Source organism: Lupinus angustifolius, chromosome LG03 (genome assembly GCF_001865875.1).
Source record: "Lupinus angustifolius cultivar Tanjil chromosome LG03, LupAngTanjil_v1.0, whole genome shotgun sequence".
NCBI classification, from domain to species: Eukaryota; Viridiplantae; Streptophyta; class Magnoliopsida; order Fabales; family Fabaceae; genus Lupinus; species Lupinus angustifolius.
Genome location: NC_032011.1, coordinates 3,238,384 through 3,264,297, shown reverse-complemented (window position 1 = coordinate 3,264,297; position 25,914 = coordinate 3,238,384). Strand labels below are relative to the sequence as shown.

General features: G+C 31.7%; 1 protein-coding gene across 1 annotated transcript; it reads left to right on the top strand.

Annotated features, from left to right (window-relative positions):
• Window positions 240–1,280, top strand: LOC109343102 (NDR1/HIN1-like protein 12). Its single transcript, XM_019581240.1, has one exon. It carries the CDS (start codon window positions 370–372, stop codon window positions 1,000–1,002), a length of 633 nt encoding a protein of 210 aa, XP_019436785.1. The 5' UTR covers window positions 240–369; the 3' UTR covers window positions 1,003–1,280.

Below are 25,914 nucleotides of genomic sequence, written 5' to 3'. Positions count from 1 at the left end.
TCAACCAAGTTTACAGCTTAATTTACCTATACTAATTAGACACGCGTGTCAAGCTAGAATTTCCCTCTATATCAAGCAATTTTCCAGAAGTTTACCACTTTATTATCTTATATATTACATATATCTATATTTGACACTTTTAATTATTTGTAGACTTATTCTATAACATTTTATAATTTCTTTATATCCATGTCTCGTGTCGTGCTTCTTGATATTCATCTTAGGATGTAGATTATAACTACCAGCCAAAAGCATGATAAGGCAAAATAATTGTTGCTTTAAGCTCTCTTTATAACCCACCCATCCCTTCTTCCTTAAGGTTGTAAACATCGCTAGCTTCTTTCATTTTTCAACTCTCTCTCTTTCAAAATGTCTCAAATTACAATAAGGTCTCCAAAACATTGTGCTGAAAAGCAAGTACTGAGAATTGAGAGGAACTACAAGAAACTCTTCTTTGTTTTCTCATCATTTTTCACCACACTCCTATTATTCTTACTTCTTGTTTATCTCATCATACACCCTTCAAAGCCTGAATTCTCTCTCACACAAGTTGATATCTACCAACTCAACCTCTCAGGACCAAAACTCAACTCCTCAATCCAACTCACACTTGTCTCCAAAAACCCTAACCAAAAAGTTGCCATTTACTATGATGAGTTCCAAGTTTATGCAACATACAAGGGACAACAGATAACTGGTGACACACCTGTGCTTCCATTTTACCAAAGCCATGAAGAGAGTAATCTCTTAACAGCTTCTTTGGTAGGAAATGGTGTTCCTGTTGCACCATCTATTGGTTATGAACTTGGTCGTGATCAAAGTGCTGGAAAACTAGTTTTGAATCTCAAGGTTAATGGAAAGCTTCGTTGGAAGGTTGGAACTTGGGTTTCTGGGCATTATAGGTTTAACGTTAACTGTATTTCTGTGATGGCCCTTGAACCCTCTATGACTTCAACTCCTCTCAGTTCAAAGCAGGGTGCTCAATGTTCTATCACAATTTAAACTACACAATACTATATTTTCAATCTGCAGTGTTATATGTACAACCACACATGACAGTTTTAATACAACTTTTGATTTTGCTTTATAAGGCCAAAAGTTAATGTGAAAATTGTCATTATGGTCGTACAAATATCATTTTTGATTGGATATTGCTAACTTCAATATAATCTATTATTTTCCTTATTTTCAACTTTTGGGTGGCTTTGTATTGAAATGTATTTTGCAGCCAGATTTGTAAATAAAATATATGAATGATATAGGACCAAAAGTTACCAATATGTGAGAATGATGAATATTTAGATGGTTAACCTTATCTCTTTGCTTTAGCTTCATTTCTATCTCTCTTTCTTCTTCCACTATCTATCTAGATTGGTTTTGCTTGCATGTGATGGATTTCATGGACTCTTTTGGAAGTGGATGAATGAGTAGATATTGGGTCACCTTTGTTTCTTTAGTTATTTTGTGAGACTAATAAAAAAATTAAAGAAAAGGAAGGGAAATTGGGAGCTTTCTTTGGAGAATCTTAAGATTTTTACATGTCAATTTCTTACCTTTAAGAATCATATATTTGTAGTACACTATACTTTGATCAAACATTAGTATCCATGAATCAGCTTATGTTTTCTCTCTTTTTTGAGCAATACCAAAGATATGAGATGGAAATCAATGTCTCAAACGAATATACCTGGGGATTCTAATAGTGGGAACTGAGCTGGGGATAATGTAACACTTTTGATTTTCAGCATTTTGACTAAAGCAACATAGACCATTAACATTACCAAATACCAATAGCTATACTTCCTCTATGCCAGCATTTTCAGAATTCTCAGAACTTGTACTTAACCCTCTCTGGTTTATCTTATCAATAACTATTCCACAATTAAGGTCAAAAGGTTTGGGGTGGTTATATTTTGTGTACTTAGTTATTTAAAGTTAACAATTGACCAAAAATATGCCAAACTTATTGTACAAGTGTAATGGGATGTTTTTTTTCAACAAGCAAAATTGTAATAAAGGAGCACACAAGGGGCGTCTATCCAATACATGAATAAGTTCAATTTGAATCTTATTACAAATAAGCTAATACAAAAGGTTTAGGGTTCGATTCCTCTGAGCGATATTTGTTGGAAGTGACAATCATTTATCCTGAAATAAATTAGTTCCTCACTGAAGAGGAGATATTTATGGTAGTACCCAAAAAAATTAATACAAAATAAATAATCTGAGCTTCAATAAAATCAATAATCTGAGCTTCAATTTGCAAAATCTAAATCAATTGGTACGACATAAAATAAGAACATAATGTGCATTAGTGTAATAGGATGTAATCTCTACTATAGTTAATGCAGGCTATGGAGCTGATTTGGTAATTAGTTCTAGTGCTAATTAATATCAGATTGCCTCCTATCATATTATTACTCTTCAAATAAATAAAAACTATGTTGCAGATAAAAACAACTCCACCACCGTTGCTTTTTGGGAAAAAAACAAGAAGGAACTGGGAAAAAAACAAATGCCACACCACAAATTTTATAAAGTCACATAACTTTTTGAAGATTTATAAAGCCAGAACACTATACTTTTTACCTACCGGTCCCTACCAGAACAGATATCAAATTCACATCCTTAAATTTAATTTTTTATACCACATTATTATAAATAAATAAAAATTGACCATGGGTTCTTAATTGACACAAATTGCAAGCAAGTCAATAATTTCAAATATCATTAGGTCTAATGATACAAGTGTTGGATTAATGAAAGTCATCATGGTATAATATAATTTATGATCAGTATAGAAGTCATGTGACATATCACAAGTTTTGGATAGCTTATAATGACTTCTGGTCAGTATAGAAATAGAAGTCGTTCTATTTTATGTAAACCTGATTTCCCATAGAAGTCGTATTTTAGTATCACGACTTCTAAACTGTTCACAGAAGTCATAATTTGTTATCATAACTTCTAAATTGTAATCAAAGGCCTCACAAAAATCATACTTTAATAGCACGACTTCTAGAAAATAATTAACAACTTGTTTGGAAGTGAACTAATTTACATTTCTAACATTGGATTGGGGATAATAACTCTTCAATCTTCCCTATCTCATATTGAGTGGAAACTAGCAATATGACAAGACAGACATACACTTGTCCTACATGATCTTTGTTAAACTAAGGTCAGCCAAGAAGGAAACCAGCCTCAACAGAAATTCTTTATAAAAAGTAGCTTTAAACACTACTTGTCTACCCCAAGAAATTAAGAAGTACCCAAGTAACTTTCTTTAGCCAACGAATGTGATACACGCACGCTACACTATTGCGGGGTTCGGATCTTTTCTGATCCATTTATCTTTCCACCACTCTTTGCATGCATAGAAAATAAATAATTATTATGCAAGGATTGGCATGTAAAGGGAAGTAATAATTCGAAAAATAAAAACATTACACAAGCAAACACATTCTATTAGAAAGAAAGTATAGGAAAATCTTTAACCCTACGCCCCCAAAGTTTCTTAACCGAGTCTCCCATAATTTTTTACATTATTTCATATACTTCCTAATAAAATAGATTTTTTAAATTGATATCACATCTTATCACTATTAATGTTTTTTAATACCTGTAGAAGTAGAAGTGTAGAACCAATTAGAGCATCTACATCCATACATTCTTCTAGTATTCTTATTGAAATGAGAACACTACTTTCTACCCATTTGCCAATGTTGGGTTCTTATTTCTTAAGAATGTATATTTCTTGGGCAAGAACATTCTTATGTTATTCTTATAAGAAAATGTGGTATTAAAGATAGAAAGGATGAGAGAGAAATCATTTGTTATAAAAAAATATAAAAATGTAAGTAGATTATGAGATCTAAATAAACATAAGAATGATATTTGTTATTATGAAGAAAAACTAAATTTTATTCTTATGTTATAGGAATGTATAATAAATTATAAAATAACACATGAGACCTAAATAAGAATGAATTTAATATTCTCTCATGCTCGGTGTCTCAAGAAGACACAAGAAAAAAAGGATTATGGAAGATTTTTCCCAAGTAAAGCTTTGTCACACCCTCCAATGAAGCTTTGCTTAATGTTGAATGTTGTAAGTGTGATTAATGTAATAAAAATATCATATTGTATAGAATTAAATAAGTTAAAGACTATATAAATGGATTAACTCATAGACATATTGTCTTAAAATTTTGGGTAAATATAATCTAATATAGGTTGTGGCAAAAATAAGATGAAATTAAGAGGATTGGTAAGAGTGTATCACAAGAAATATTTTAATTTGCTAATTTACAATCTTATTTCAACCTCAGGCAAGAGCTAGTAAATGAGAGGTCATACATTAGTGTTTTCTATCCAGGGAAGTAATAATCCTAAGAAAATTAACACTTTATTCCTTCCTGGTATTTGGTTAAAGACAAAACTGAGATTTATATTAAGGAATGTGACTTAGGTTTACATTGTAAGAATAAATGAGACTAAAAATGTGAATTTGAGGCAAGAGGTGATTACTCAATAATTGGTTGTAGGTTTCTCGGTCAAGGAAAAACAATTACAAAAGTGATCGTGAGTTGAGACTTAGTTTAACACTTCACGTTTGAAATGCACTGCCAAAAGTGCGTGAAAGTCGCCTCCAACTATGTTAGTGCTTTGTTAGAAAATGAGTTTGTGATTGATGAACCAGATAATTCAACTTCGTTTGCGTGAATACCTTGTGACTTCACGATGGTGTCAAAAAGTTGAATCCTTATTATCACATATATAGTTTTTTTTTACTAACAAATGTATCTTCTTACTTTTTTGGTAAGGAACTAATCATTTCGGGTATCGTGGTTGCCCCAACGAGTATCGATCTCAGGAATCGAACTTTTGACTTTAGGAATCTAGTGCAACCTTATACTACTATATCAATATTTTATTTGTGTTATTACATACATAGTTTGCCTTTACAATATCTAGCTTTGACAACCCCTGCTCCTCATTAGATATCATAATACATACACAAATAAGGATAATATCTACTGTCTCAAACTATATATCAGACAATAAATATCATTTGGATACCCCTCATTTGATATTATTATATATAATTTGCTTTAATATTATTAGTCCGACACATAGTTTAAGATATAGTGTGAGAGATTTTTGTCCTATAAATGATTGTAGGGTACCCGGCACCAACCAATTCAAAAGTAGACTTAGTGGTTAAGCTTGTGGACAGTGCACAACCTCTTCCAAACGAATTTCACAAAAGTTGTATGGTAGATATTGAAAAAATGGGTGCACCTGTGCTCTTTTCTCCGTCACAATATTGTTATTTTGGGATTCTATATGACCATGTTTTCACATAATCTTCCATAATTATATTAAACACAACATAATCACGAATAAAATTTAGAATATGGGTATGTATAAAGGCAAGGATACATCCACATTTAAGAATTGAAAATAATAATATACTATTGTTACTATACAAATAATAATGTTGCTTCTTTCCGTTTGTTTTCTCTCTAATGATTAAATCTTACATATTAATTTATTGTGGCCTCATTTTTAATGGTTATGCCTTTATATCAGTGTTATTAAACTCGGACCGGTTAATGACTCGGTCAGGGTACTGGGTCAATGAGTCACAGGTCCAACCAGTGGGTCAATGGTTGAACCGGTTAACTCGGTTTACATTAAAATTCTAAAAATTCATTATACTGTATAACAATATTTAATAATTGTATACTCAAAATTTAAAAACATTAGTGTACCTAATTAAACAATCAATAAAGAAAATTTTAATACTATAAAATGACACAAGCAAGTTGAAAACATTATCAAATAATATATAAACTATGCTTTAACTACAACAAAAATGTACAATAAATTTAAAATTTAATTAAACAACAAAGATTTGGTTATAGCGTAATATAAAGTGACAAACATAATTACATATAAATTAAAAATATTTGACTTTTTCACCTCATCAATTTGATTATTTTCTTTTAATTTTGATTGACTCGGTCGGTCTAACTAGTCTGATCATCCAAATCATCAGTTTTACGCTTAAACTAACTGAGTCAAACCAATTTTGATACAAAACCGATTAGATGAGAGACTCGAACCGGTTAGATGACCGGTTCACGGTTGAAACGGTCTGACCGGCCGGTTCGAGCCGAGTTTTATAACACTGCTTTATATCGTAAAACTAGTTTGTAGTTATAAGCTTAACTGTTAAAGTAGGAGAGTAATTTTATGTAAATTCAGATTTATATACGCTCAGTATATCATCAATCATTCATTCATATTACTATTTTTAAAGAATTAATAATATTTGAAAATGATTGATGAATAATATATTGACAATGTATCTCTTACACTGTCAGTACATATATTTTTCTGTGTTAAAGTATAATGTAATAAGGAATATGGTTATTTGTTAAAACTAGCTTAAATTCTTTAAATCATTAAAAATGACATATATTATTTGTTTAATTGTGTATTAATTAATTTATAATTATTAATAAGAATAATTGAATATGTAGATAATTAAATAAATTACTAACAACTATTTATTTATTTAATTACGTATGTATCTTAGTAAAATTATTAGTAATTATTTATAATAATTATTATTTATACTTATTTATTTAGTTTTTTAAATTATTAGTATGTATTTTAGTATTGTATGATTAATGTAATTTGTTAAATTTTACAAGAAAAACAATTTATTGAAATTACTTATGGTTACTTGAAGAAACTTCATAAAAGCTATTATGTTACAAGCTTTCTTTATAAAAATTATAAGTTTTATTTGATTTTCGTTTACCAAACGATATCGATTCAAAAAAAAAATAGAAGTTGCCAGAAAAAAGTGGCCATGACAATGCTCATTTTCAAGTGGTTTTTTTTGCATAGCTTTGTATTTAATTAGCAGTATTTAATACATGATTGCAGTCTACTTTAGATATATTATGATATATAAATAGGCTCGTGGGTTAGTGGGTAATTTCCTTCCTTTACGTTTAAACGACGGGAAGCTGCTATTGAAGACTAAGAAATACTAATAGGCAAAAAGCCCAAACCCAGGGCTCTATTTGAGGCCCAGCTTTAACTCAAGATGTGGAGCCCTGAAGATAGTAAGGAATTAAAATGGGTAGCTATGGCAAAACCCAGGCGCGCCCGCATGACCCATATTTTTTTGCGGGCAGGCCATTTAATTTTTGTTCATTTGTCTTTTTCGTCCGGCCCATTTTTCCTGCTAAGTTTGCAGGCATTTCCGTTGGGCATGCTGGCGGCCCGCAGACGGCCCATAAAAATAATTTAAGGAGAAAGTAAGAAAATTTTAAATTAGTTATGATGTAATGTGATTTTTAATCTCTAAAAAATTGTAATATAATGTGATTTGTTAAACATCATATAAAATATCAAAAAACTTGTTAATTTTTTATCTTCAACTACTTTATTTTATTTTGTTTCATTTATTATATGAATTTTTTATTTTTTTAAATTATTCAACAATGGAAGTGAGTTGTCCGTAAGCACGTTAGCTCGTTTTAAAATGTGCAAGACATTGAATTTTGTACGTTAACCAATGCGGGCATGCCTGCGCTCGCTTAAATTTTTGCGGACATTTGCGGGCACTGGCTACACAGGTAGGCAGCCCGTTTTGCCATATCTAAAAATGGGTGTGATATTTATAAAAATGTATACATAATCAATATATTATTTACTATTCATTTATATTATTTTGAAAAGTTAATAATAATTAAATATAAATAGTAGATAATGTACCACCTATATATATCACTCATATATTATCTAGTGCATACATTTTTTTTTTGTTAGGAATACCAAAATAAATGACTGGTTTAGACATTATGTAACCTCGCCTCAATTATTGCCTGTTCCTTAAAGCATCATAAGTGATTCAGTTAGTAAAACGAAACAAAATAATGAATTATTAATTATACAAAGGCACTTTGATTTTCATTCATCAAGTACCGGACAACATTGTCGGGCCCGATTTTCGGCTACACGACCAGAGTTATCACTACTTTTTATGGTAAAAATGTAGAAAAATCTTTAAAGCCCAATCACATTGGGCTTTGGACTTTTAATATCCAGGTTCGGAAGTCGATTACGAATTGGGGAAGGTATTAGCTCACCGTTCGCCCGTAATAAAATGGTACCCTAACTAATTGCATAAATTGAATAACCTTAATTTATTTAAATTAAATTACTTAAACAAAATATTTTTTTATTTTTTTATTTGTATCTGACAAGTTCATATTGTTCCTACATATCCCCGGTGCAATAGGGAATAAGAGTTAGTCATTCTTTTTTTTTAAATGGTAACTTGGTTGGATTTTAAAAATGGTTAGAAATTGTTTGAATTTAATCGAACTGAGATTAATAGACGAAGAGTTAACATTGATTGCTTATCATTTTCTCACTTCATTAGATAACAGAAGCATTACAAGTGATCGCGACTGGTTCTCGGTTCGAAGTGAAAAGAAAGATGCAATACAAGTTGTAACATCGCTATTAATCCCAAAATAATTAAAACTTATTATTATTTTTTATAATAGAGCTTAGAAATTTGTCTGAGTTTAATTAAAGTAAGACTAAAAGACGAAGAGTCAATATTGACTGCTTATCTCCTTCCCACTTTGATAAATAACAGAAGCAGTACAAGTGACCGCGACTAATTCTCAACTCGAAGTAAGGAGAAAGGTGCAATACGAGTTCATACTATTGAACATGAGAATGGTTTTATTTTTATTAACACGGGTGATGCAACAGAATGGAATAATAATATGACTATATAGTTTTACATTATTGTTATTAAAAAGTTTAGAAAGTTGTAGATAAAATAGAACAAAAATTACTAACATAATAAATAGAACCAAACAAAGCAAGCCACTGATGGGCTTTTTCTTCAGCAAAGCCCTTTTGTTCTCTTTACACACAAATGATAATTGAAAAGTAATATCATTAAAAAAAGCAAAGTTTGAAAACAGTGAGGAACCTGGAAGGGTACCGAAAACCCAGAGATATCAGACCTCTTGGAGAGGAGAAGGGGATGAACTCATCCCTGGAAATAGTGGCCGAAACCACGTCCCTCCGGTGAAGTCGCGCATGAGGCGCCGATGAACCTTGCGCAAGGCATCTCAGTTTACTCGCGGTGCCTGGAACCCATGGTGGGCGTCTACATACTTCTTTTCTCTCCGTCCAACACCACCTTCTTCCCAATCCCGTCGGCTTTGGTGGGTTGTTGGCACTCTCATCGGCCAGCCACCAAGGCTGCTTGGGTTCCAGCGCTGTACCTAGCGGTTCAGGGAGCCCGTGGGTTGTCTACCCATGCCCCTTTCGGGTCAACCAACACTGTTGGGTCCTTCCTTAAAACAATATTTGACTATTGTGCTAATAAGACTTCTCTATTTCAGCACCTTTGGATGTATATTCTTTTATGCTGGACTCATTGCTCTTCCTATATTTTTTTTATGTTTCTGAATGAACCCCCTTTCTTTTTTAGTCTGCTTTTTTTTTTGTTTCAACCTGCTTTCTCTGTGTGTTTCTCTGTTCCGTACCCCTTTCTTTTGTCACTCTAACGTGTTGTCATCCCTTATTTGTTTCTCTTACCCTCTTTTTAGAGACTGAGAATAACATCCATTTCTCCCATAACTTAGGTAACCACCCCATTATCAGAGAGAAAAAGGAAAAACAGTCACCCACTATTTCTTAATTTTTGTTGTTTGAAATGCATAAAAAATGCTTTAGGACCTACTATTATCACTACTAAACAGGCACAGCCGAGGGAAGAATAATGCAATATAATGTAAACATAATCTTTCTAAGATAGATACATAAATTATGTTTTGTCATATTATATTGATAGACATTTGTAGGCTATACAAACTTAAACTAAATAAAATAAACAAGTCCTGCAATTTTTTCTTTATAAACCCAATAGAAGATGCCTTATCAAATCTATCTCTAAAATGTTTGCCTTATTGCAACTTTACCAAATTTAATTTCATAGAGTAAATCGATTTTATTTTGGGTAAGTAAAAGTTATTCAATTGATACTGGCATGAAAATATTTTTAGAATCAAGAATGGTTATTCTATTTTTTCTATTTTATAATAAAAAATAATTAATTCTCATCTTTTTTCTTTTATGGGTAGGATAAATATAGGTATTCACAAACATAAAGAGGGAAAAAAAATTCATAGAGAGGATTACCAAAATAGTGCTATTCCCAATAGCTAGCAACGGTATATCGTTGTAGAACAAACCACCCAAACACTCATAATGCAGATGCAAAAATCTCTCAATTTTCCCTTATCCCCAAAATGCGATGGAGGTTCCATTTTCTAAGCATTGGTTGATGTTAAGATAAGTTCAATATCAAATGGGAATATGATCAAGTAAATACTTATAAGGTTTAGACAAAATTTAAGAGAAGAAAAGAAAAATCAAAATGTGAAAAGAGTAGCATTGTTTGGTCGTGAGAAGAGATAGGGTCGGTCGTAGTCGGGTTAATATGACATATTGACATTTCGGACTATTACGAGTAAAGAAGCTATTTATACAAGAGGAGATGGGAAACTAGCCATCCAATCAATAACTAAAAACAGTTAAAAAGCTCAACAACTAACTAACCTATACATTATAATTTAACTTGATCCACACAAAAGAAAAGAAAATTAAGAACCAAAAGAAAGAAAGTAAAACAATCTTATGCACTTGGATGCAAGGCTCTGCACTTGCAGAACAATTGTTGCAGACAAAGAATGAATAGCAGAACCATAGTAAAAGAAATAACATTGGGCTTGGTTGACTCAAGATTGGGCTGACTTGACTTATTATCTATAATAGCCCCCCTCAAGTTGGAGAGTGGATGTTAAGGACTCCCAACTTGGATAACAAGTAATGAAATGGAGAAGGGTCAAGTGGTTTTGTAAGAATGTCAGCATACTGATCAATTGTTGATACTGGTAATAGACGAAAAAGCTTGTTTTGAAGTCTTTCAAGAACTATATGGCAATCTATATCAATGTACTTAGTCCTCTCATGAAAAACAGAATTGTTAGCAATATGACAAGCTGGAGCACTATCACAATAAAGAAGGGCAGGAGTAATGAAAGAAATAAAGAAAGAATCAAGTAAGAAAGTTAACCATTGTATCTCACAAGAAGTTGCAGCCAAAGCCCTATACTCAGCTTCAGAAGAAGATCTTGCAACTGGTTGATGCTTCTTGGATCTCCATGAAATGAGAGATTCACCTAAAAACACACAATATCCAGATATGGATTTTCTAGAATCTATACAAGTGCCCCAATCAAAATCAGAAAAAGCTTTAAGGTGCATAATAGAGGAAGCAGGATAGAATAATCCTTGTCTTCGAGAAGACTTGATATATCTCAATACCCTTGTTAATGCTTTGTAATGAGTTTGAGTGGGATTAGACATGAATTGGCTAAGTTGTTGAACAACATAGCTTATGTCAGGTCTAGTGTTTGTGAGGTATAGCAATCTTCCAACCAATCTCCTATAAAGAGTAAGATCAGAATAAGGCTTTCCATCATGTTGGTGAAACCTTGTTGTTTTAACCATAGGAGTGTGGAGAGGCTTGGAGGATAAGAAACCCGTGTAAGCTAATATATCAAGGGCATATTTTCTCTAAGATAGAATGATACCTTTGTGTGAACGAGATACTTCCAAGCCAAGATAGTATTTTAGAGGTCCAAGGTCCTTTATTTTGAATAAATTATGTAAGTGGCTCTTAACAAAAGCAATTTCAGAAACATCAGTGCCTCCTAGGATGAGGTCATCAACATAAAATAATAAAACAGTAAACTTATCTCCATTTTTCTTAGTGAAAAGTGAGTGAACATGTGAGCATTGTCTATAATTCAAAGTAGAAAGAGTGGAGGAGAGTTTGTTATACCATTGTCTGCTGGCTTGTTTTAAGCCATAGAGAGACTTGTGTAATTGGAAAACTTGGTTTGGCTTGTGAGACTGAACACCAGGTGGAAGTTTCATGTAAACTTCTTCATGGAGATCTCCATGAATAAAAGCATTGTTTACATCTAATTGATGCAATTGCCAATGTTGAGAGGAAGCAATGGCTAGGAGTAGTCTGACTGTAGTGAGTTTAATGACAAGAGCAAAGGTGTCAAAATAATCAAGGCCTTCTATCTGGGTATACCTTTTAGCTACTAACTTGGCCTTGTGTCTTTCAACACTGCCATCAGAATTGTATTTAATTTTGTACACCCATTTGACACCTATGGCAGTTTTGTTTGGTGGTAGATCAACAATGGACCATGTATTATTCAATGCAAGAGCCTCTAACTCATCTTGCATTGCCTTGATCCACTCTAGATGTCTACTTGCTTGCTTATATGTTTTGGGCTCACCATTGATGACTATTGATAGGGCATAATTCAATTGAGAAGAAGATAACTTGTTATAGGATAAAACTTTTAAAAGATGATGTATGATACCTGGAGATGAAGAAGGAGCAGTAGAGCTTATGAGGCTGTAATGGAAATCACGCAAATATGATGGAGTAGACCTTGTCCTAGTTGATCTTCTAAGAGAATCAGAGTTATTATGATTACCAGGAATGGAAACAGGAAGTTGATTATTAGAATTTTGGTTCAAAGTTTTAGGAGAAATGTCACTTGTGGATATGTGGTTGGGAGAGATTTGAGGATTTATGGATGGAGGATCAAGGAAGCTTAGGTCATTTGTCTTTCCTTCCTCATGTTGATAAACAGTGGAGTCTTTGTTGGAGCAGGAATGACAGAGAGATGTTGACATGTAGGGTAGAATGTGCTCATAAAAAATGACATTTCTTGAGATAAAAGTTTCCCTATTGTTGAGGTCAAGGAGGACAAAACCCTTAGTCCCTGATTGAAAGCCTAAAAAAAATACATTTTCTAGCTCTAGGATCAAGTTTAGACCTATGGTTAGCAAGGCTAGATGCAAAACAAAGGCTTCCAAAGACCCTGAGATCCATAAAATTAGGATCCTTATTGTATAGAATAGTATAAGGTGTCTTCCCAAGGGTTACAGTACTAGGAATCCTATTGATCAAATATGCAGCATGTTTGGATGCATAACACCATAAACTGTTGGACAGTTTTGATTGAAAAAGGAGAGATATAGTGACATTTAACAAATGTCTATGCTTTCTTTCAAATATGGAATTTTTTTGAGGAGTGTCAATGCAAGAGGTTTGGTGGATGATGTCTAACTCCTGATAAAAGGATGACATAAAAAATTATGCACCATTGTCACTCCTAATGATTCTAACATTTTTGTGAAACTGAGTTTGTGCCATCTTGACAAAGTTATGCACCAAAGGGAGAGTTTTAGATTTAGATCTCATCAAGAAGATCCAAGTGTATCTACTAAAGTCATCAACTATAGTAAGAAAATATTTGTAACCATGAATAGATATAATTGCAAGAGGAACCCAAATATCCATATGTAACATATCAAAGGGAGATTTACTCCTATTCATACTATTAGGAAAGGGCAATATGGTTTGTTTAGCCATAAGACAATAATCACAAATTTTAGTGGCATCAAAGTTAACATAAGGAAAAAGTTTGTATACATTGTGTAAAACTAAATGTGAGGGATGAAAGAAAGGTACACTAAGTTCTTTAACAGCAATTAAACTAGTAGTTTGAAAATTTAAATTTCCTAGTTGAGGGGTCATCTTAAGTGCATAAATTCCATTACAAGCTTTAGCATGTCCAATCATCTTCAAGATAATCATATCCTGAATTAAACATTGTGAGTCATCAAATATTAATCTGCAATTTAGGGACTTAGCAAGTTTGTTGCAAGAAACAAGATTATACTGAAATTTTGGAACAAGCAAAATATCATATAGGATCAATCTATTAGAAAACTTGACAGTGCCACAATGTTTAGCACTTGTAGTTGATCCATTTGGAAGCCTTATAATGATAGGCTTGATGGACCTAAAATTAATAAAATTGGAGAGATAAGGACTTACATGATTTGTTGCCCCAATATCTATGATCCAAAGATGAAATTTACTTGAGATATGGTTGGCCTTGTCATTATCATCTTCAGCAACAGAGTTGTTAGCAGGGACCAAGCTTAGTTGATTGATATTGTGTGTGGATGATTCAACCTCAACACTTTGGAGCAGGGATGTGATTTAGGCATACTGCTCAATACTCAAGTGTATACCAGATTGTTTGTTCCTTGCTGCAGGTTTAGCATTTTCTGTCTGAGTCGTGATGTCTTCCACACTGATGTTATTTACTGTTTCAGTAGAAGGTTTGGATTTGTTGTAATGTGGGGAAAACCCATGCTTAAAATAACAATTTTCAATTGTATGTCCTTCCATTCTACAATAGGTGCAGAGCCTTGTAGGACCATTTCTTGAAACAGTATGAGCATTTCTTCCACTAAACCTACCTCTACTTGTTTTGTTGGTGAAATTCATTTTGGTTTGTGAGGATCTTGCTCCCTGATTCTGCTCATTGAAGTTAAACATCATTTTTTTATTCTCCAAAGGGAATGCCTGCAATCTGTCCCTCAGCTTGAGCCACAAGAGAAAATACCTTATTGATGGAAGGTAGTGGTTCCATCAACAAGATTTGAGACCTTGTTGTTTGATAGTGATCATTTAGCCCTTTCAAAAAGCATATTACATATTCGGTTTCTTTGTAATTCTTCATAGTTTCTACCAAATCACATTTGCACTGAATCTCACACTTGCAAGAGGGTGTAGGTCTCAAGGATTCTAATTCATCCCACAAAATTTTCAAATCAGTGAAATAGTTGGAGATATCTCTCTCACCTTGCCTTATGGAATGAACTCTTTGCTAGAGATCGGACATCTTGAAGTAATCACCCTTAGAGAACCTTTCCCTCAAATCGTGCCATAAGTCTTGGGCATTATCTATGTAAATTGTGCTTTGAACAATTTGTGGGAAGAGTGATCTTGAAATCCAAGAAACAACCATGTTGTTACATCTCTCCCACACATAATAACCAACATCATTTCGTTTTGGAATGGCAATAGAACCATCAACAAATTTGAATTTGTTTTTGGAAAGGAGAGCTCTCTTCATTGCTCTACTCCAAGAATGATAATTGTTTCCTTCAAGAGGATGAGGTACAAGGATTGCTCCTGGACTGTCTCCAGGATGCAAGTAATAGGTGCTAGTGGGATCTTGGGAATCATTTCTGAGGGACAGTGTCCCTTGGCTTGATGAATTGTTATCATCCATTTGAGTAATTTGTGAAGAAGATTACCTCAATAGTGAACAGAAGAACCTGACCAGAATTTGTGATCAGTGAAGGATATTTGAGAACCTTAAAAGCTTTTCACAAAACCTCTAATGGAGTTTTGATACTTTGAAGAGTATTTGAGAAAGATGAAGAATATGTGCAGCAGAGCTCTCAATTTGAGAGCTTTGATACCATAAAATGATCCTTTGATAAATACATCTTCTAATCTTATTAATATGTTGAGCCAAGAAGCTATTTATACAAGAGGATATGGGAAACTAGCCATCCAATCAATAACTAAAAACAGTTACAAAGCTCAACAACTAACTAACCTATACATTATAATCTAACCTGATCAACACAAAAGAAAAGAAAATAAAGAACCAAAAGAAGAAAGTAAAACAATCTTATGCACTTGGATGCAAGGCTCTGCACTTGCAGAACAGTTGTTGCAGACAAAGAATGAATAGCAGAACCATAATGAAAGCAATAACATTGGGCTTGGTTGACTCAAGATTGGGTTGACTTGACTTATTATCTGTAATACTCCTAAAACTTTGGCATATCAACCTATATGTATTTGGTTTGATATAATGACAAGCATTCAACTAACTGAACTAAGGATATATGTATTTTAAGGTTCGTTTGTAGTAAGCTAAGGAAAATAGAAGGCTTTAGAGTTGTCTCACAAATATATTTCATTAATTCCTATGTTGAGCTAGGTGAACTTTACCCTGGAAAATTAGTTTTTTCAATTATTCCTCTGGTTTAAGCATACACAAACACTTTAAATATGATATTTGATCAATTAACAATTTTTTATCATTTAAGAGTATAAAGCCAACAATTTGTGTTGAGTAATGAGTTAAAGTGTTACAAAATTGGTGGAGAATTTATGATCATTTTGACACTTCACAATGTTTAGGTCAATTAAAATATCCTAAGATTCATTGAATAATTAATATAATTGGATCATACATTCCCAAATTAATTCGTAAATTTGGATCATAGATCATGTCAATAATCAACATAGTCAGGTCATAGACTCTCCCAACAATCAACAAAATTATATCATAGAATCTCTTAACAATCAAAATAATAGACTCATAACTCCCCTCAAGTCCTTAACATAATTAAATAATTACTTTAGCAAAGACATAAATAATGATCATATAATTAAAGAACTAAAAAGCAAAGTAAAACACTATCATTAACAAATACTCCTAATAGTGTTTATAATTGGGTTTCCTTTTAACCATGGTGTCTCCAACCTTGATTTTGCATTATTAACAATTGTATTAGAAACAAACTTTAGCTTGTTGTTTTGGGTTGCACCTCTTGTGTCATTCTAATGCATTATCTTTTTGGTGTTCAAAAAAAAATATGTTTAATCAATTTGGAGCATTTAATAACATAATACAATAATAATTGAGGATATAATTGTAATTCATATATAACATTCAATTATAATAATATTCTTAAAAAACACTCCATTTGTAATCATATTTATTAATAGAGGGTAATGTTTATACATTGACAGTATAAAGATTTTATACACAGTTATACATTATTCACTATCTATTTGGATTTTTTTAAAGAGCCGACATTAACAATATAAAACTCACATATATATTTTTCTCTTATTAATACACTTTATACATACTTAGACTCTCTATTTGTCAACCGGTTAAAATTATAAATATTAAATATCACACATTAAAGTTATGAAGAGCCCACATGTGTTTGGTCAATGATTAGTTTATGTAAAGCCTTAACCATATTCATAACATATACATTTTGCTATCTTCTCTTGTAGATGTATATATGTTAATATGTATTACATAATCTTAATATTAAATCATCAAACCGAGTTTATGATTATTTTTTACATAAATAATTTAAACTGATAGTGAAATCAATTGAAAGGAGCCGTGATCCAACACATATATTTTCAGAGTTTAATATGAGGGTTGTAGTATTATCCATAAGTGATGAAGTTTTTTCCCATTTTCTTGATTTCCTCTTCCAACTTGTGTAGCTCCTAGGTTTTTTTGATAGATTTATCAATAAAGTATTGGTGTAGCTAGTGATGCAAGGCGTAGTTAGATCATCGGGATGATTACAAAGTCAAATGTTTGATTCCTATGAGCGACACTTATTGGGAGGAATAGTTATGCATCTCGATTGAGATTAGTTTCTTATCCAAAAGATAAGGGGAAAAATGTCTTTGGTAATACAAAAAACTACATATTTCATATTTATATATAGGAAAATGTTATATTCTTCTATTAATCCTCATATCTACAAGAAAGTGACATATGTTGCTACATATTTATTAATGATTAGTTTATAAGTGGTATAAGTCAATTTCTTTTTGAGTAAGAAAATATTACATTACTCTTCTATATATTTCAAACCTCCTTATTTGGATTGAGAGTAAAATCTAATGGATCTGAGTGAATTTCATGGTAGACCACTTATCCACACATTTTTTTGTAATATTGTAATTAATGAGGAAAAACTATATATATACGGACAGTATATAAATAGGTACAAATTTACACACTTATCATACATATCATAATTAAAATGAAATGGAAAAGGCACCTTAAGTCTTGCCTTGTTTTTTGGTGAACAAGTCTTGCCTTGTTTTTTGGTGAACAAGTCTTACCTTGTTTTTTGGTGAACAAGTCTTACCTTACTGTTATGTTTGTTTTTTCTTTAAAAAAAATTATTTTTTGTTTTCTTTAGTAGAGATACAAATCATTGAATTTATGTGCTTTTATTGGCTTGTGGTCCTATGCTACCATCAATATAAATTTTTTCATACTTTTAATATATACTAGAATAACAACTGATCCAGTGGTATAAGATCTAGTTAAATCATCGTGATAATCAATGATTCAATTCTTAATAACAATACTTATTGAGAGGAATAATCATACACTCAAAAGAGATTAATTACCTACCTAAGACTAAAGAATACTCTTTTTTAAGGTTATGTCCAAATCTCCTAAAGATTCATCTGGTGGGAGGAGGAATAAGAGGGTAGAAGTTGAGGTAGAAGCCAAACCTACAAAAATGACACCGAAAATTAAAATGAGAAAAAAACCTATCCATTAGTAGTGTATGAATTTTATACACTATTTTTATATTATTTATCATTTGTGTTTAATACTAATCATCGTTTATTTTGAAAAGTAATGTAAAAAACAATGGAGGACGTACTTCTGTATATAAGTCTTCACATTGGCAATGTATATATTACAGTCAATCGAGTTAAGATCTTTTCATCAATAGAGAAGTAACTATTACAAAAACATTGAGAAATACAACTATCAATTACATATTTATCATTTTGATTACAATAAAATTATTCTTTTATCATTTAAAATAAAGGTAGAAACATGTATTTGTCTATCCAATTAATAAAGATGATCATGTTGATTAGAATCGGCTCATGCATGACATTTTATTTGAATTCAATGTACCTTTCGATCTTCAGCCGTCTAATAACTGAGAACCACCAATTGACAAAGCCACACATGGAAAGTGCAAGTGCTTGACTCTAGGGATGAACCAATCTTTTTCTTAATGGTGGGTTATTAAAATTTTGAGAAGGTCGTTGTATAACGTTATAGATTTATTCCTTTAATTTCAACAACGACATAAACAGAGATTTTATTCAAAATTTATAATGTTTTACATAATTTTATATATTCTTAAGATATTTAAAATTTAATGTTTTATATAATTTTATATATTCTTAAGATAAGTCAGTCACTTATTTGATTGGAGATATATTGTCCAAATTATTTTGAGACTCTCATACATGGAAATAATAGGAAACTTTATTGACTTAGAAATATATTTATTTATAATATGAGTTTTATATAATGTCATTATATCGTCTATCATAGGGGTGAACAGGAATCGGTCCTATCCGCTCACCTAGCACGGCCCGATCATGATCGAGTTCGAATAGGGTCGGGTTCGGTCAGGTCTATGGTCGGGTTCGGGTTTAAAAAATAGACCCGGTCAATATTTAGGGCCATGTAGGGACCAACATGACCCGTCCCATCTCGAGGTCACTTGCTCATCATGTTTGTATGTGTTTCTACTCAAATGTGTATAGAGTAATAATACATTTTTTATCGAAAGTATCATTTTTTCTTTAACTTTTCAATAATATATACATGATTAATAATATAACTACACATATTATTTTATATATCAAACTACACATTCATAATAATAAATAATATTAGAAGTCTTTATCTAAAATGAATATGCATTATATGAAATCAGGTCTAAGGTCGGACCGGGTTTAAAGGCTGACCCGATTGCTATTTAGGGTCGGGTTAGCTGCGGGTCTAGAGTCGGGTCCAAGTTCAAAAAAGTGACCCGACCAATATTTAGGGTCAGGTAAAGACAAGCTTTAACCCGTCCCATACTCACCTATCACACATATTTAATTATCACTAATTCTTCAAAATAATAATAGATAATATACTAAGTATATATAAATATTTTTATACTAATAGTATATAAATATTACACTGATCGTTATCTTATCAAAAGGTATGGACTTGTGGTTTACGCTCCCTAAAAGGTCCACCACGGTCTGTAATTGAATTATGATGGTAAATTCTTCTAGAAAACGTTTCTCAAACGTCAAAATAGACATGTCAGGAGTTTTTTTTAAATTTATTTTATGTGTTTTTAAATGTTTATATATAAAATTTTAATAATAAGCGAAATTTATAAATAAATGTATATAATATTAAATTTATGATGTTCACAAGTTTTTATCCTCTCAGGGCACAAAAATAAAAATACTTATAATTAAAATTGAACCAATTAATCTTTTATTTATTGTGGATTTGGGCACACTTGATTGAATGTGCTAAAAAGTCAAGAATTAATCTTATGGGCGCTAAGCTAATGATTGAATTGATAATTTTTGTTCATCAACTAACTATTAAATGGTAATTAGTTGTGTATTACTTGATCTCCTCCAATCAAACAAAATAGCATGATATTTAAACATGAACTTAGAGTTCAACTAATACATTTCAGGATACGTGATTGTTTCTTCCAATAAATATTGCTCATAGGAGTTGAACTCTTAATATTTTGATCATTTAATATAGTTTTATACTACTAGATCAACACATTATTAGTAACTTATGATATTTGTTTAAGAATATGGATAATATTAATATTTTCCCTCTAATTATGTGTTTGACTATGGTGATGTATGTAATGTAATTTTCCCATGTATTTTAGTTGAGTATATCTAGTACTCTACTAATTTATTATTTGCTTATAAAAAATATAACGCTGTAATTCTGATCTATCAATTTAATTTATTTTTACAGTAAGTTTTTTCTCTCACTTTTTTCTCTTAAATTTGGTTACATTTTCATGTTTATGTCACCACCAATCATCCTGAGTTTTTTGTATATCTTCTTATGTGTATCTCTATAAGAGAAAGACGGATTGTGAGACTTTTAGTTGAAAGAAGGATCGAAGGAGTCAAGTTCATTAGAGAGAAACCCCAATAGTTTGTGTGTGCGAGAAACCTCAACAGTTTGTGTGAGAGAGAAACCCTATTACTCATTTTAAAGCAACTTGCGATTGTATCAAACTGAAGACACAGATGGCTATCAAATTAAACATGAAAACATACATGTAAAGAATTGCAGTTATATGGAGATTGGGATTAGGTTTGTTATTATAAAGGTTTAAAATACGTAAGTTTAAGATTTGGGATGTAGAGAAACATTCATATTACGAGTGAGAAATCTAAGACTCAAACTCTCTAAAGCAAAGTGTGTACCTATATTAAAAAATAAAATAATAAATATGATCATATAGAAAAGAGTAAATTATACCGACACCCCATGAGTTTTAGTGAAATTACACAAACCAATCCTCACTTTTCTACACCTACACAGACCCCCTAAATTTTTATATTTGCATTACACTGATCACTCTTGCATGATAAATAAATGTAATTTTTTAAACAAAAAATGTGATAAATGCAATTAAGTTAAACAAAACATGGTATATTGTGGAGAGAAGTCCAAATAATATATGAGTCGATACCTCTTTATTATTTTTGGTTCGTTACGAAGTATAAGAGCAATTTAGACATATTTCTTTAGAATTGTTGATGCATTTTATAACCAAAAATAATAAAGATACATTGATTTGTATATTATTTGGATTTTTCCTCATAATATACCATGTTTTGTTTAACTTAATTGTATTTATCACATTTTTTTGTTTAAAATATTACACATATTTATCATGCGGGGTGGTCAGTGTAATGAAAATGAAAGTATAAAAACTATGAGAGATTTGTGTAGGTGTAGAAAAGTGAGGGGTGGTTTGTGTAATTTCACTAAAACTCAAGGGGTGTCAGTGTAATTAACTCTATAGAAAAATATGAAAACATTAATTTCAAAATGGCAAAATATAAATATATCTAATCAAATAAATTAAATATTTCATAATTGATTTCTATTTGTCTTCATCTTTTAAAATTATTGAATAATCAATTTATTATCAATATGGTTAACATTGATCATTCAATATAAGTCAAGGGAGACTTACTTACTCATATATCTTGATGAAAGCACATATCTTAGATTGATGATCCCTAACAGAGACTTACTTACTCATATATACTCTCACTTTGTTTTCTCAATATAAAGTATACCCTTATAATGACTTGAGTATCATATTCCATTTTCTAGTACTCACCCAAGACAGTAGAAAATCAACTTTTACTCTGATATGATAGAGAGATCAAAATTTCAATCAACCTATTCCACATTATTCACATAATAAATTAAATAATGTTGTTACCGTAGTTTGCAACAATTTTAAATGACACGAAATAATACTTACTAGTTGTGTCACGATCAGGTCGATCTCTTTAAGACGTTTCTTTTCCCTTATAATGAATAATACTTACTGTATCTTACAACAATTCTCATAATGAATAATACTTCTCGAAATGTCTATAATATGACTATTTGTGTCAATTATTTTCTATCAATATTGACTATCAGCGTCAGTTCTCAAAATGTCTACAATATGACTACTCGTGCCAATTCTTTTCATCAATACTGACTAGTGTCAATTCTCGAAATTCTCACAATTTGGCTGTCTATACCAATTCCAACAAACCATGTTCCAACAAATAATGAGAGGCATATCGATCATGGAAGATGCTGTAATTTTTGACATGGAAACCATGTGTAAATGAATCTTTAAGAATTTACAGGTTTCACATAATAAGAATGATTGTGGATTACCTCTATCCATGGTGACACGATCCTCCTTTATTGATGTGTGTTGTTCTTTGTTAATAGAGAAACTCTTCTATCTCTTTCCCTTTCTTTCTATGCTCTTCCAATATTTAAAGTCTTTTTCTTATAAGTATAGTGCTTCCATCAAACACTATATATAGACTCTTTTTCAAGAGTCTTATCATTTCATTCACAACTCTCCAACTCAAGAGTTATACTATTCAAAATAGTATATCCTTTCATGTCACAAGAGGCATTCTTACATTCTCCCACTTGTCTCATATGACAATACAATTCATGACATGATATATATCTAACATAATGTGCATAATCAGAATATGTTTTCCATATTCATTACATTACAAGACATGATTAAGAACAAGAACTAATAAGAGTCATGGCGGTTGCACATCATTTATTCGATATAGTCCCTTCTATATACTACTATATTAGCATTAATCCTAACAGGACCCATTAAAAGGAATCATATAATAATGTCATTTAGAAAGAAAATTTTATTTTCAACATTACCATTCTCACATGTGTACATAAGTGCGAAAATAAAATATTAAACATAAACTTAAATATTAATGATCTCGGAGTGTCAAACATTGAGACTTTATTAATAACATAATGTTCAACATTCATTGGCACACATAATGCCCATATTTTTAACATGACCAATAAATATTTTGGGCGGTAACTCTTTTGTCAAAGGGTCTGCAATCATAAGGTTAGTGCTAATATGCTCAATTGACACTCTAAGTTTCTGAACTTCTTCTTTAACGACAAAATATTTCACTTCCATATGTTTAGCACCTTTGGAATACTTGTCATTTTTAGAAAAGAAGACTGCTGCAGAATTATCACAACAAATTTTCAGCAGCTTGACAATACTGTGGACAACCCCAAGTCCTGAAGTAAAGTTATGTAGCCATTTAGCATGAACTATGGCCTCAAAACATGCCACAAATTCAGCTTCCATAGTGGATGCAGCAATGACAGTCTGCTTCCTACTCTTCTATGAGATAGCTCCTCCAGCTAATAAATACACATAATCGAAAGTATACTTTCTTGTGTTTATGCATCCGGCAAAGTCTGAATCTAAATATCCAACCAGCTCAAGGTGATTTGATCTCCTATAAGTAAACATGTGATCTTTTGTACCTTGTAAGTATCTCAGAACTTTCTTTGCAAATTTACAATGTTATACACCAAGATTACTCTAGTATCTTCCTAACATTCCAACTGCAAAACTAATATATCTGCCCGCGTACAAGTCTGAGCATACATTAAACTCCCAACTATAGATGCATAAGGAATTTCTCCCATTAGCTTCCGTTCAAGTCATTCTTTGGACATTGCATCATACTAAACTTGTCTCCTTTCTGAATTAGAACGAGAGATGTTGAAGATTTAACCATTCTGAATCTCTCTAAAATTTTGTTAATATATGCTTTCTGAGACAAGCCTAAAAGTCCTGGTGATCTATCACAAAATATATCTATCCCAATCACATAGGTTGCCTCACTCGTATCTTTCATTTCAATTTTTTTAGAGAGAAACATCTTAATCTCATTTAAAAGACCAAGATCATTAGTTGCAAGCAAGATGTCATCAACATATAGAACCAAAAAGATAAACTTACTCCCACTAACCTTTAGGTATATACACCAATCAACAATGTTTTACTTAAACCCAAAGGATACAATAGTATCATTAAACTTAAGATACCATTGTCGCGAAGCATGTTTAAGTCTATATATTGATTTCTTAAGTTTACACACCGTCTGTTCTTTTCCCTTCTCTATGAATCCCATTGGTTGATCCATATAGACCTTTTCTGTTAAATCCTCATTTAGAAATGCAATTTTCACATCCATTTGGTGTAACTCCAAATCTTAATGAGCCACCAATGCCATGATAATCCTAAGTGAGTCTTGTTAAGTATCAGTGGCTAAAATACACCTAGAAGGGGGGGGGTTGAATAGGTCAGAGTATCCGCTTTTCGAAAACAAAAATTAATGCTGAAATAACCCCAGATTAATAGATTAACAGAATAGAAATAATCGATTAACGTAATTAACTTAATCATTTAAAATAGCTCAGATTACACAAACAGATTCGGTTTCTTGCACGACAATCAACCGAGATTGTAACGAATATAAAGAGCTAACAAATATATCAGAGTTACAACAGTATAGTATAGAAACAGAATATCGCAACTAAAACAACTATACTAAGTAATCGATTAAAACAATGTAATCGATTAAAGAAATAAAGTGAGAGAGGGAAAGAAAAAGCCTGCAACAAGGTTTTTATCCTGGTTCGTTTGCGTGTCCACTTGCAAACTACATCCAGGCCTCCCGGCTGATCTGGGAGATTTTTCTTCACTATAATTGAAATAATGTTTTACAAGCAATTCTTCCAATTACAACACTTAGACATTCACTTGAAACTAAAGAACCTTATTCCTTGGTTTGACTCCCTTCCTACCGCCCAAGAAAACCTTTCTTGCGGTGTAGCCCCAGCCAAGAACCTATTCTTTCTATCAAGAACTCTAAGCTAATGAAGATACAACACAATCTCGTTGGTGGTAAGACACCTTGAGATTCCCAAAGTTACAACACTTTTTACAACAAAAACATAGAGTAATCTAAAGCAATTACAATGCTCAAATTTAACAATTAAGACCTTACTCTAAAACTCTAACACAAGTCTCATATAACATGACAATGTATTAGTTGAAAACAGTTTTTACAGAATGCAAAATCTTCACAAAAACATCAATGAATGCATGAACATGTGAGATGAAATGATGAGAAATTAAACATGAAATGCCTCTCAATCCTAAAGCATAGAATTCTCTCTTTTCTAATCTCACAAATGCAATGTCATATAGATGCAACAATTAACACGAAATATGCTCTAACTCTCTTAAAATGCAACATGCAAGTTATGGCTTCAGTTCTGAAAACGCAGTTTATAAAGAATTGCTTCAGCAACCTAGTTAATCGATTAAGACCTTGGTTAATCGATTAACGTGTTTCAAAAACGTAACTGATTCTGTTTTTCCAAGTTTTCAGTTTCAACAACTTTTCAAAAACTTATGGTAATCGATTAAAACATTCCTTAATCGACTAACTGCATATTTCCAAGTATATTTTCAAATTGCAAAACTCTAATACGTTATGCACTTAATTTATATATGTTCAACACTAAGTTTATGCCTAGGATGCACAGATTACATGTATTTATGTGATGCATGAACATATTATAAATGACATATCTC